Source organism: Perognathus longimembris, chromosome 4 (genome assembly GCF_023159225.1).
Source record: "Perognathus longimembris pacificus isolate PPM17 chromosome 4, ASM2315922v1, whole genome shotgun sequence".
Lineage (NCBI taxonomy): Eukaryota > Metazoa > Chordata > Mammalia > Rodentia > Heteromyidae > Perognathus > Perognathus longimembris.
The window spans coordinates 59,633,389-59,648,602 of record NC_063164.1 but is presented as its reverse complement, the minus strand read 5'-3'; the positions used below and the strand labels follow the sequence as shown (position 1 = coordinate 59,648,602).

The window sequence follows — 15,214 nt, the reverse complement described above, 5'->3', positions numbered from 1 at the left end:
CTTGAGGTATCATTGCTGATATTTTGTGTTAATTTTTGAATAGTGTTAATTTTTGTAGATAAAGCAAATAAAATGAAATTGTAGACTAAAATTACCATCTTGGAAAATGCCACTAACATTGTTGGCATTCACACACTGTGATTTACAGTGCAAAACTAAAGGATACCTAGAAATGAAATTCTACTATTCAAAGAAAATAATTACCACAATGACACAGTGGACTCCTGGTTTATTTTTTTCAGTGTAGTAGGTCTTCATATATGTAGACACATTTTGCCTTAATGCTTAAAAAAAGTCACTCTTTCCACTTAATTAAAGATGGTATGGGTGGTAGAGTACATTAGTCTACGAACATTACCAGTACAGAGGGCAATATGAGCTACATCATAAATAAAAAATCATTTGACATTACAATAAAGAATTAGGAATACATTATCAGAGATGATGGCCTTCCTTATAAAGAAAGTTGTAGACAGTCCCTAAGAGAAATGTAATATTTTTACGATTGTTTACATATAAAAGAAAATGACCATCCTGGCCAATAGAAGCCAAGATACAAACTAAAAGAGATTCTTTAAAAGTAGTAATAGTTATGTGGTTTCCAAGTCCACATACTTCACATGAATAATAATATGTATAAAGGAAGAAAAGCAATTTTTTTTAATTTCTTGAGCAATATTTGCATTAAGGCTATATCATATGGTCATTTTGTTTGGTTGAACTACTTCTGCTAATTTTCCTCCTTAATAAAGACTAAGAAATTTCATACACTGGTAAGACATGTATATGTCTATTAACATGAATCACAAGTCCCCTTGGAATGTTTTCCACTGAATAAATTATCTCCTTTATATTCTGAGGTAGACTGTGGATGGTTTGCTTCGACTAAGTTTGAGAAATACTTTATTCAGTTTTTGGCATGTTGATCTGTCCAGAGGTGATAGTGGAGTGTTAAAGTCCCCAACTATCAATGTGTTTGGGTCTATTAGTATTTTTAGAGTCAGTAGTGTTTGTTTGATGAAGTTGGGTGCTCCTGTAGATATTTAGGATGGTTATATCCTCCTGAAGGAGAGATCCCGTTATTAGAATTTAGTAACCTTCTTTGTCTCTTCTTACCATTTTTAATCTGAAGTCAATTTTATCTGATACTAGGATTGCAATGCCAGCCTGCTTATGGGGCCCATTTGCTTGATACATTTTATTCCAGCCTTTCACTTTTAAAAGATGTTTACTTTTGCTGGATAGATGTGTCACTATCTTGTTAAAAGCTGTGTCTTCCCATTTCTTGATCTGATGTTTACTATTTAGGGTTCATTTCTCTGTCTGTATTGTGATCTTGATAATTTTCCCTTTATAGTACATCTTTGAGGATTTTCTGTAAAGCTGGTTTGGTGGAGATATATTGTTTCAGTTTTTCCTTACTGTGGAAGACTTTTATTTGACCTTTGGCTATGAATGAGAGTTTAGCTGGGTACAGTATTCTTGGTTGGTAGTTATTTTTATTTAGTGTTTGGTATACCTCATTCCAGGCTCTCCATGCTTTCATGTTCTCTGCTGAGTAGTCTGGGGTAATTCTGATTGCTTTTCCTTTATATGTGATTGTTTTCTTCTCCCTAACAGCTTTAAGGATTCTTTCCTTGGACTCTATTAATCCTGTTTTGATCACAATGTGTCGGTGGGATGTCCTATTCTGGTCTGGTCGGTTTGGGGTTCTAAATGCTTCTTGTATCTGTATAAGCCTTTCCTTCTGGATATTTGGGAAGTTCTCGGCTAATACTCTGTTAAATAGGTTGCCTATTCCATTAACCTTTTCTCCAGGTTTTCCTCAATACCTATTATCCTTAAATGATTTACTCTAATACCTGAAGTAAAAGAGATGTAACATCATATTTCTGAAGACCTTTTATAAGTATATTTGATTATGTACAATTTATTATTTGATTAACCTGCACTAATTAAATGGGCTGAAGCAGAGTTAGGTTTGGATGAGTCATCCTTCCTGCATCTCCCCCAAATATTTCAACTACATTGTGCCCTTGAGTATAAGGATCTGTACATTAGAGATCTATTTTGCAGGACCATTATTTTAAGGAGTTTTTTTTTTTTTTTTGGCCAGTCCTGGGCCTTGGACTCAGGGCCTGAGCACTGTCCCTGGCTTCTTCCCGCTCAAGGCTAGCACTCTGCCACTTGAGCCACAGCGCCGCTTCTGACCGTTTTCTGTATATGTGGTGCTGGGGAATCGAACCTAGGGCCTCGTGTATCCAAGGCAGGCACTCTTGCCACTAGGCTATATCCCCAGCCCAATTTTAAGGAGTTTTAAAACAGTTGGAGACATCATTCCACTGCTCCACTCCTGTAAGAGATGTGTTAGAAACAAATGGAGAAAACAGCTCCTGAGTATTTTCACTGTCTTAGTTGTCTCTACAATGGCTGTTGATCCTGTATAAAGCCAAGGGCAATGCTGTCCTTCTTTCCCTTGTTTCAGAACAATCCAGGTTCCCTTCACTAAAATCCTCACTTTGCCAGGGAGTAGCATAATGCCTCCTGTGTAATAAATGAGTACATACCGATGATGGTTGAAAACCCGAACTAAAGGAGTATCATCATTTGTGAAAGCTGACTGAGCAGGAGCCATTTGTGACCTGAAAGTACTAGATACTTGTTCTGAGCTCTACATTGTCTATATCAGGAAGCTCCAGACAGTATGTGCTATTCTCTGTGGTATTTTCAAGGTACTTAGGGTAGAAAGTCTTGATGCAAAATAAGGAAGGCATGTGAAATCTGTCCTTTATCAAACACCTGTTATTCAGGAGCTACTTATGGTAGGTGATCGAGGGATAAAATTTGTGTTCATTTTAGGCTTCTTATCAGTGCAAGAAATTGTCAGAGATCCAGTTTGCACAGCCAAGCAATCTCTGTCAATGAATCAACAAGCAGAAGGAAATGTCCTCTCAATTGCACTGTGCAAAAATTATACCTAAATTCAATTCATAAGTGGTATTTATTTACAGAAAACAAAATTGTGGTTGCCAGTTTTGTGGCTCCCTATCACTTAAATGAATATTTTTTGCATATCTTCATGACCTCCTTTAAAGATAGAGGCTTAGTGAGATGTGAGGGAACACTTTCAATAGTTTTATTGTAACTTTATCATAGGGTGATCAATGGTGTAATTTTCATTGATTATAACTATAAATTGCAGCATCTAAAGGAGCTTTAGAAAAAGGCTAGGAGAATAAAAATGATGCAATCTTGATAGCACATGATGTTACTGTATACATTTTTCTTTCACACTAGTGATGGAATTGATTGTAATGAGGCTGTTTTTTAGTTGTGAATTCAATATCTCTACATGATACCACAGCATTTCACTACAGTACATCAAAACTCTGATCTGAAGTTCCTGCCCATACAATGTCATTTAAGTAAGTATATAGAAAAAGAATCACAGAGATCTAAATGGTATAGAGTTATATCAGAGAAGCACAGATAAAAGAGACTATTCTGACAGATAATAGAAACTAGAAACATGCTGTAAAATTAAATGAAATAAAATTTTAATTAAATCTCCAACTATACATCATAATAGTTTCAAGCCATAATACTTATTACTTATTAATGCATAATTTATTATCATCTTCTCCATCTTTATTGGCTTCGCTTGTTGTGGCCATGACAAATGCTTTCTGTGTTACTCAGACTACTTCGATTTTAAGTACTTTTAGCCTATGGGGGAGACTCTTGATTGAAATCTCCATAAATCCATTCTCCCTCTGCTTTTGTCCACTGTTAATTCTCTACCTGACCTGGGAGTCTGCTATCAGTTTTTCTGCTTTGATCCTGAAAGACAACACCTGCTTTCTCTTTGCTTTTTTGTTTGTCATCAAGGAAAATTTATCTAACCATTCCTCTTTCTTAGCTTTTCTTCTCATCATTTTCTGAACCTGTCTCTCACTTACTCCTCTATTAGTGCTCCAACCTAAACAGCACTCAATTATTTTCCTGTTTTCCTGAAGTAAACTAAAGTTGCTTGAATTACACATCGAATTCTGCCAATGTTTGTGCCTTGACTGCTATCCTTGCCTTTATCTGAAATGGTCTCCATGATTCTTTCCAATCAATAATTCTCCCACTAACTTAGACCTATGGTTTTGGAATAACAATGCTCTATGGAGGAGCAGATACTTCATAAATAAGGCAGTGTCAGATTCTCACTATATAGAGTGGAAGAGGGAGGTGGGCAGCAGACAGGGTTAGAATACACATTCCGCATATTTGAGTACTGGTGCTTACATTTGAAAGTGATAAGGTTACTAAAAGTGAATTTAAGTGACTTGCCCAAGATTAGTGGCAGATTAAGAGCTAGTACTTGTGTCTTCTGGTTCCTTATTTTGTAGTCATTTCAATTATTCAGGTGTTTCTTGTTTGATGTGGAAAAAGTGCTTTTAGGCAAGAAACAAATGCTCTTTAAATATCCATAAAGGATTTCCTTCCATGCCATTATATCTAAAATCAAAGTGGATTCTATCCTAAAGAAATTGCTTCCCTCCATCCAGAATGGTACATGGGTCCCGAGGGCTCTTGTTCATTCAGGGCAGGCTCATATGTGTGATATGAGGCTATTTGATTCTACACTGATATGGAAGATTATTTTCACTTTCTCAGCAGTGTTATACAATGTTGGTGTTAACCTCAAAGAGATTCAGAATAAGTAAAGATATAGCTTTTATTTGAGACACTATCAAGTCTAACGTGAGAAAAGGGCCTTTTAACTCCTAACAAGGTAATTTCCTGCAGGTAGAAAGAATGAGATTCTAAAGAATTAATTTGTGCACATTTCTGGAATAATTTTTACAATCTTGTCTGAAATCAAACTTCAAAGAACATGTTCCATTCACAGTCTTCAATATTTTGTCCCTTTTCCTTTCATACTCTGAACCATTTTTGTTTGAGCTGTGAGAGAATCTATCATTGTTCCCAAAATGTTTTCAATTCTAGAACATAATTTTTCAGCAATAAGTTTCAGAAAAGTAAAAGATACAGGCAATAACTAATATAGTGCCTTTTTGAAAAAGAAAATCAATTCCTATTTCTGTGGTCTACTACGAAACTAAATGCTTTAAGTTATGAAACTAATTTTAGAGTAATTAGTAATAAACTATGACTGAAAAACTTGTACTTCATTTGAACAGGGTTGAACAGTAAAAATGACCTGAAATGTTTTATGAAAAATTATATTTAAGATTATAATTGAATGAGATAACATGGAATGCTGATTCAAAATACAACAGTTTGATGTATTTTTATCTATCACAATAAATTTATGTATCACATAAATTTAAATGATTTTCAACTGTTATTAAATTAAAGTTATTTAATAGTAAGTATGCAAGATGCAAAGATTTTAATGACTGTAACAATGTGGTTTTGGAGGTAAAAAAAGTCCACTTTGATTTTTTTTTAACCTCTCAATATTCTAAGAGTACAGTTGCTTCTCTATTCAACTTTGTTTCACATATCATAGTTAATAAGCAAGCATCTTCCATTTGCCAAGTTTCGAGAGTTATCTTGATCTTTGATTTTTTTTTTACTCACTTTGCAGTCACAAAATGAAAAATGTAGACACTGTGTACATACAAGAGGTTCGTGCAAAGTCAAGTTCTCAAAACCACATGCAAGACTCAGCGGCACATGGTTTAGAGCTCACTCACTCCAGGATCATGTAACACTGGCATGCAGATGAGAGGAAAGAAAAGCACCTACATCATGAAAATAGAGAATGATGAAAGAGAATGACATTTTCTTTATGACAATTATCTAATGCAAACCGTATACCCATAACCTTTACCAGAGTGGAAATAAGGGCAGAGGAATATATTTTTGTGGAGAGTGGAAAACTATAGATAATCATTATTAGAGGTCAAGTTGTTGATAAAATATATATATATATATATATATAAAAATATGTACTTGGCCTCCTCCAAATTCTCTTCCCCAGTTTCTTGCTTTGTTTTTCCTCCATTATGTCATGCAAAAAAAAAAAAATCAAAACTGCATTGGAAATCATTTAACAAGCTCTAAACCTGACAGATAAACAAGGGAATTCTCCACAATTTACACGAGAATTAAATTGGATATAAATACCTCCTGTTCTTACCGGTGGGTGTTGTGATTCCATGTATTAAGGTGTGAAGCAGACAGGAAAGAGATAAATCTTTCATAAGTACATTGTAAATAGGCAAGTGGTATATAAACCATATTCATAGGTAATAGAGTCAAACAATGAAAGGTAAATAGTTGTCACAAAATAGCCTTTATCAAAAAAATGGTCATAAAACTAAAGTTTATGGAGAGTAGGTAAAATAAATTATTTTAGTACACTTATTGAAATAATGTATGGAATGGTAAAATTGAGTCATACATATTTTGATTGAAAATTCCTGACATATTTTGATTAAAAATTCCTGACACTGCTTCAGCTAACCCAACCGTAGATACTTCCTCAAGAGCCTTTGAATGCTGATGCTTTTGTTAATCAGTCATACTGAAGGAAATGTATGAAAGTAATCAGTATACAGATGCTCTTTCTTACAAGATTAAAATGTTCTCTTGGGAAGGTCAATTTATTAAATGATTTTTTTCCTATGAACTTTGGGATACTTTGAAATAACTCATTGAATTTAGTTGTAGCATTTTCCAGAGTGTGGTCATTTCATTAGCTCAACTCAAAACGCTTACACCTTTATTTTTCAGATAAATCATAAGCAGCTTTGATAACATTACTCACAAGTGATGTTTCTTAATTGGGGCAATATTCCAATGTATACCATTGCTTCTCTTTGAAACTTTTGTATTTTTGTAAGGAAATTTCTTGTCAGAATAAAATATTAAGCCAAATTCTACTAGGAATATTGACATAAAATTATATTAGGCACTTGATATAATTAAATGCAACTTATTATTTTCTAAAAAATTTCCAATTTTCTAAAAAAATGTGCTTTGGAGGACTAGTCAGTTACATAGGTACCATATCTTAATTTATTTTCTCTATGATGTGCCATATTATTTGGATTTATTGCATAACTCATCTCCAGCAATATATCTTTAAAACAAAACAGCAATGTAAATAATATAGGATGTGCTGCTAATAATAAAAAAAACTAATGTTAATTGTGTTGAGTTTTGAGCAGTGATATAGGAGTTGAGGTAGTGACAAGTGATTTTTTTTTATGTTGAATTTGCTTAAAATATATGTAGGAATCCATATCCCGCCCCCTTGAAAGAAAAGATTCATTAAAGCAAGTACATCAGAAGTACATCAGTAATTGTTTAAAATACAGAAAAAAAAAGATGTTAAAAGAAGCATGACCTCCTATCTGAAAGTGCTGATGACATACTTCAGTTTCCTAACCTCTCCCATAATTTTTCAAAAGTCCTATTTTTTTAATGTGATAACTCTTGGATCTCTGGTGGGATTGTAGTTGTCATACTTCACTTGGTAAATTTTAATTACACATTGGTCCAACAACTTCTTTGCACTCAGGAAAAAGAATTCCTGTAATAAAAACCCAAGTGCTGGTTAAAGCAATGTTTTCTGTAACCAGCAGGGGAACTCTACCACACGCAGCTATATCAGTTTGCATCATGTTATAATGCCTTTGCCACACAGTATAACTAGATATAGCACCATGCAATGCCATGAATTGAGAATGAGACACTATCTCCAGGGAAGAAAATAAACATCTGAGAGTGAGAAAAAAAACAAAAGCAAGGGGTTCAAAGCTGGCGGGACTGGAATTTTTTCCACTTTGACTAGCTATAGTGCCCCTGGCACCTCCATATTGGGAAACAGAAATACATACCATGTTCATGTCAATGCCATTGGTGTATGTCCACGCATGCTGGAAATATTCTTCAAGCCGCTGCCTCAGAGGGTTGGGGATTTGGTGGAAGCGAATAAATTCTTTTACTCGAAGCATCTGCATATGGTACCTGGCAGTTCCAGAGTAGAGTCTTTGGATAATTGCAGAAACATTTCCAAAAATGCTTGCATACATGAGGGCTGGATTGGAAAAAATAAAAAATTATATGGGAGAACACTGCACTTGGATGTAATATTCTACTCACAATTTCAAGCATGTAGCGTGTGATTGCTTTAATCTAGTTGTGCCAGTGTATCACTACCCACCTCCAAAGTAGTTAAACTAATATGCATGTGCATCACCCAGTCTGACATCTAAAGACAGAGACTACTCAAATTCCTCATGGATTCTAAATTAAAATAAAAACTGATTGCTTATAATTCCAGTTTATACAAAGGAGTATTTTTCAGCGTTTAATTGCATAGGGACTAAAAATCCCCTTTACATTATTTGTAATGTCATATCATGAATCTTCCTCCTCCTCCTTTCTCCTCCTCCTCCTCCTCCTCTTCCATCATCTCCTCCTCCCTCTACTTTTCCACCTTCTTCTCCCCTCCCCCTTCTCTCTTGCTAATACTGAGATCTTAACTGGGGGTCTTTTTTTGGCTAATAAGGCACTATACCACTGGTCTATAGACCATGTCTTGAAAAAAAATCACTGAGGCAAAAATATCTATTTGGGCTCTTAAAGTTAACTTTTTTAAAAATTGGAATAAAAACATGTATTTAAAAATATTTTGTATGATTTTGTCTCAGGTATAAATCTAACCTATTTTTATTCAATAGCTATTACAAATTTTAATCTTATTTTGAACTCTTCAAAGAGATAGTCAAACTATTTAAACAACATATACATTATTATATTGTCAATAATGTATTCCAATTCACTCATCATAGTGTTTTGTAAGGAAAATATATCATAGGGCAAAAATGATACAATGTCCTTTAGTATCCATTCACTGCTTAGGTAGAATACCCATCTTTTTGCATTCTAGGCTATATTTAAGATATTCTCTTTATATGCTTTTCTTTTTCATTTTGTACTTATATTCAGATTCAATTTTTTTTTTTTTTTTTTGGCTAGTCCTGGGGCTTGGACTCTGGGCCTGAGCACTGTCCCTGGCTTCTTTTTGCTCAAGGCTAGCACTCTGCCACTTGAGCCACAGCGCCACTTCTGGCCATTTTCTGTATATGTGGTGCTGGGGAATCGAACCCAGGGCCTCATGTATATGAGGCAGGCACTCTTGCCACTAGGCCATATCCCCAGCCCCAGATTCAAATATTTTTAACAAAGAATTGTTCCACTCTAAACAGAAAAATCACACAATACATGGTTTGCATATGATCCTTCTGATCTGCCAGAAACTCAGAGATGAGGTAAGATGTGCTTCAGGCACTGGCAGAGAAGGTTATACCAGGCATGTGAGAAAAGCAACAACAGCACAGAAAGCAAACATCATGAAATATTTGATTCAACTATATTCAACCAACTTTTTTTTCTTGAAACATATTTTACAAACAACTATTTACATAAGCCACTTAGTCCCTTGCAGAAATAGATTAGGTTGTTAACCTAACAAGTGTTCTTGGTCTTTTGTTTTCTTTTTCAGCTTATCTTCTTTGTATATCTTACACTACTTGGGTATTATGGTTCATGGTAATCCCAAGCAAGAGAAAAAAATCCTCAAAAAGAATCAGATGTAAGAAAACGTTTTTCTTCTGAAGGCAGAACATTTTAGATAATGTATCATATCATTTTTAGTCCATATAAATATATAATTATGAATGCATGTAGACTGGCCACATGTAGCCTACAAGAAACATACCAGTCCCACTATGTACATTTTGCCCTATGTTTTGTCATTGTACTTTCTCTTTGTACACATGACACAAAAGCTTTAAATTCAATGTAATGTCCTTGATATCTTGTTCAGTTTAAATACTCAAATATTTTGAATGTATTTATCAATGAGGGAGAGTTTTAAAATTTATTCACACACTTACTGTTTCTGGATTATGTAATTCCTTTCTGCTCCAGATTTTATAATTCTCCTTTCACCTGGAGAACTTTATATATTTTCTTATGTCCTTCTCGTGATAAATCATGCTTGATTTGATGTCAGTTTTGAAGGATTACTTTTAAAAAATATAAAACTTTTACCCTTTACAGATTTTTGTTTTTATTTTAGTAATTTGAAAGTCAGTCCATGATCTTTTAAACTAGCCCAATTACTTCATTTTTTTTGAGATTTCTACTGAATATTCTGGTGAAATGAGAGGTTTCTATCCAGCTGGTTGCAATTTGAGTGTCTCTCATACCCCTGTGAGCGCTAACAAATGTTCAGTTTACAATACTTATATGATTATTTGCAAGATTTGAAAACTCCCATTCCTATGAATTTGCATCTTAATGTTCACTTTTTACATTTTCTGTATTGCAGATTCCAGCACCTTACTCTCCACTGCCTCTGACTTTATTTTCTAAATCCTGTGAACAGTTGTGGTCTGCTTGGGTTATTTTTCCTTTCAATGTGCAGTGTTGTTCAGAAGGTGCCTCCAAGTCCAGAGCTAACCTGGGCTATCTTGTTCTTTTTACTTCCCCCAGGATTGCACTTGGATGCTTTTTACCCTAGAAATTGTAGTGGCTTTGTTTAGTTTCTGTTTGCTTTTCTGATTGTTTGTTCAGTAGGAAAAGAACAACGTTCCAATTATTCCATCAAGTTAGAAGGTAATTGCAGTAACTATTTTACACATTCTATAAAATCAAGTTCTGTCAAGTTGGTAAGCAAGTCAGAGATGGAAGACACTCATATTTTTTCTGCTTGTATTTTTTGTAATATGTGCATATATAAATTATGTAGTTTATAATATATAACTTTGTGTACCATATATATGTAATAGCGCATGAGTATATATATGTATGTATGTATAGTGTATGAGTATATATGTATATACATATATGATATATTTCTAGAAATTGAATAAATGCCAAGTTATAGTATCAACTTAAAAATATAGAAAGCTATATGAGTATAACATTTTTATACTTTTTCAATGATTATTTACCTATTACTTTGTATTTTATTTTGACTTTTTTATTGGTTGGTCATGGGGCTTGAACTCAGGACTTAGGCACTATCCCTGAGCATCTTTGTGCACAAGGTTAGCATTTGAGTACTTGAGCCACAGTGCCACTTCTGGTTTTTGACTGGTTAATTGGAGATAAGAGTCTCATAGGGACTTTTCTTTCCAAGCTGGTTTCAAATTGTGATCCTCAGATCTTAGCCTTCGGAGAAGCTAGGATTACAGAAACAAGCAACCAGCACCTGGCTAATTTTAAAATAAATTAGCTACTGACTATTCTCTAATCACAGTTGAAAGTACGTTTAGAAAGTACGTTTTAAAATGCCTCTATAAATATTTGAGCTATTTGCACTAGTGAGATGATAATATCTTTCCTCTAGACAGATTCTTGCTAGGTAACACAGGCTGTAATTTACTATGTAGCCCACCTTCACTTGAACCTGCCATCCTCTTGTCTCAGCTTTTCAGTTAAAGGATTACAGGTAACTGCTATTATGTCCAGCTTTAGGTAATAATTTTAATTTCTTTTCATTTTATTGAATTACATTGGTATAGTATGCATGATGAATTGTCTATTTGTTATAATTTGGCTTCAAAACATTTTTCTATAATAAAGAAACTAACAGCTAATGAAGGTTCAACTCAGTAACTCTGTGGTTAGAATTGGTGCATATATAATACTTCACATTAAAAATTTGGTTGTCCTTTAAGGTAAAAAAATTAAGCCTTCACACAAGTATTAGGACTATGTACTTTGTGTACAAATATAGAAAATAGGGAAAACCAAGTCATTTTTAATACGTTTAGATCTGGGAATATCAAGAATAAGTGTACATGCATATCAAACTTCAGAATATTCTTATGATTGCTGAGTCTCAAGTCCTAATTATAGTTTTTCTTTTATTTGTTGTATAAAATTTATACTAAACATTTCAAGGAATATTTAAATTTTTTCCTATTAATATTAAACTTTATAGAATTCCTTTGATTAAGGTTTATAAAACCAAGTGTTTTGTTATGGAACTATGTCTTACCAGGTGAGAATTATTTTACTACATTCAGTTTGACTTGTAGTTTTCTTCTTTTTTTAGTGAGATAGAATTCATATGTGGAAAACATGGTTACTTTTAATCTATATTATTTCAATAGAAATAATCTGTTGTAAAGCAGTTGCCTGTGACTCACAACTGTAATTAAAGCTACTCAAAAGGTTGAGATCTGGATAGTTTGGCCAGAAATGTTTACTAGATTTTATCTTCAAAATAACCAGAAAAAAACATGACTGAATGTATGACTTGAGTGGTGGAGGACTAACCTATCAAATGTGAGGACCTAAATACCAACCCCAGCACAGCAAAATGAAAAGAAAAGGGAAATAATAATAGTAATAACAATGGAGTGTAAAAGTTACAAAGAAAAAAAAGATAGACAGGAAGAGAAAGAGGTAGAGGAAGGTGGGAGGGAAAGCAAGGAAAAAGAGAGGAGGGAAGGGTAAGGGAGGGGACAGAGTCAGACAAGGAATCAAAAGAATTGCCAACATTTCTTTGAATTAGAGTAGAGATGTAGGCTAAATAAGAATTATGACTTAGCTAGTTAAAAGTAATCAAAACAATAAGTATCCCATAATATGACTTAATCTTCATAGTGTTGGGGATTACAAAGGGGCGAGCTGCTTTAACTTCAGTATATATTCTAAACTCACTTGAATATTCTAAGTTTTTAAGTATGCAGGATAGTTTTACAGCCTGAGAATGTCTCGGGCCATGTAAGGCCTAGAAAATCATTTGGTACGTAGCAGAACATCCTTGTGCAGTTCTTGTTATGCTTCTTATTGGCTGCCTGACTGCCAGGATTGTTAGTTTTATATGACCTTGAATAATGTCATAAATATTCAAATGGCCTTTGGCAGAAAAAGTGTTCCTCATTCCTGAATATTTTTCTTTTCCTTATTTATGAAAGATGCTATGTATGACTTCAAGTTATAGTCCAATGTTTATAATCACAAAATGATTGGTCTATATTTACTTTGAAAGACTCAATGTATCTGGAATCTATGTTTCTATATATTTCCTCTGCTTATAATGCTGCCTGTGATTATAACCAATACTTGGATTGAATTTGCAGAATATCTTAAAGGTTTTAAATATTATTTTCTTATGCACATGCTATGCAAGTAAAACATAAAAGGAAAATACACTTACAGGAAATAGTGGATAAACTGGGTAAATCTAAATATAAATTTCATAAATAAGTCTTATCTAAGCACATTTCCAAAATCAATACGTTGACCTTTACAAGTCACTTATCTGTTTTCAATCTAAGATCTGTTTGCAATCTAAAGGTGATTCTCTTTTTGAAGCTATGAAAAATCAATCATGCTTTTGGGGATTGCCTCCTGGTATCATCAAGGTTACCACTAGCAGTTTGACAGAGTAAATTAAGAAATATCAATATTAAAGTAAATTGTCTTTATTTTATCTTGATCTTTTAGTATAAATAATATATGTAACAGATTATGTTCCACAACAGGGTAAAAAGCCATAACTTATGTTTTGTCATAATTTCAAAGGAACTGGAGAATAACAGAGAAAAGCACTGTGTATAATTGTGAATGTGTGTGTATGTGTGTGTGCGTGCACACACACATATATATGAAGGCAACATGTATATATAATATTACAATTAAATATCAATATGCATGGATATGATTTTACCTTTGTATCTCTCCATATATATATATGTGTATATATATATATATATATATATATATATATATATATATATATATATATGGTGAGGTAAGATAATATTTCCAATCATTACTTGACTTTTGCTTGAAATATAAAACAACCATTAGCAAAAAGAAGCATCTCTTAATGTAGTAATTTGAATGAAATACAATTTTCAGGTTCTGAATCTGAAGACCAACTACATGCCCATGATTTCCTTTCGTATCTTTACAGATAGAATGAGATCTGATGGAATTTGTTATCGACATATGTACTATTGTTATCTACACAATTTTCTATGATTTTTCTTTGCTTTATGCTTAATGTTCTAGAGATTAACTTTGTGGTATTATTTCATCCTAACAGATAGTAAAATAGAAATCTACTTACAGCCAATCAACATGACACAAATTGAAAAGATTTTTTCCGAATTCGTGTTAGGAGACACATTTCCAAATCCTACACTGGTTAAACTGCTGAAGGTAAAATAAAGTGCTGTGACGTATTTGTCTTTAATTGATGGTCCAGAACTGGAGTCACTGTCATTGTACGGTTTCCGAATTTGTATTCCTAAGGAATCCAACCATCCAATTTTGTCAGTCAGATACGGCCTTTCTACATTCCCAATGGCATACCAAATGCAAGCCAGCCAGTGAGCAATCAGGGCAAATATGCACATCAAGAGCATTAGAACAGCAGCTCCATATTCAGAATATCGGTCCAGCTTTCTGGCCACTCGCACAAGACGAAGGAGACGAGCAGTCTTCAACAGACCAATTAATGTGGTCGTCTGTGGAAATAAGTGTGTATTGTTACAAAGAGTTTTTGGTAAGCAATTCAGAGTGTGTTTGCATGCAACACATTTGATAGAAACATCAAAATATGGGAGCTTTGAGAATAACTGAAAATTTAAATTAAGGAATAAGATAAGATTTTACTTAAGAAAAATAATTGAAACCTGTTTGGAAAAAATACTTAGAAAACATAAGGGGACATTACTTAAATATCATTGTATGTAAAATCCATGGTCACAAACTGGTTTTAAGACCCAAGAACAGAAACTTCCGGGAAGACGGCAGAGGAGCATCAGAGCCCTAGCTGAGCTCCCTCCAACATCGCAGTTTTCTCACCCCATAGAAACTTTTACTCCTAGAAAGACAGCCAGAGTAAGTTCTAAGACTACAGGGATACTGGCCAGGAAGGAAAAATCCACTTTGCTCGTCTGAAAACACAGATTTGAGCTCTGGGCGGCTTCCCACTGCCACACCAGTGCTGGCACGAGCACAGTGCCCAGCACAGAGACCCGCACTCCTTGTGGCTAAAGCACACAGCATAGACCAGGAAGAAATCTTCCTGATGGCAGCTGAGCACGGACGGGCTGAAATCGCAGAGAAAGTGTGAGTACCCCACGGAAGATATTCTCATTCGCACCCACAGAGCAGCTTCTGGAAGGTAGCTCTTCCCCCACCACCAGAGCAA

At 34.2% G+C, this 15,214-nt stretch overlaps 1 protein-coding gene across 1 annotated transcript in view; it reads right to left on the bottom strand.

The window, feature by feature from the left end:
* Kcnh7 (potassium voltage-gated channel subfamily H member 7) overlaps positions 1-15,214 on the bottom strand; it is a 450,536-nt gene that overhangs the window by 42,765 nt on the left and 392,557 nt on the right. The window contains exons 8-9 of the mRNA XM_048344279.1: positions 14,126-14,525; positions 7,863-8,062 (exon numbers count right to left, since the gene is read on the bottom strand). Of these exons, the coding sequence (XP_048200236.1) occupies positions 7,863-8,062; positions 14,126-14,525 (600 nt within the window). The remainder of the gene's footprint in view (positions 1-7,862; positions 8,063-14,125; positions 14,526-15,214) is intronic.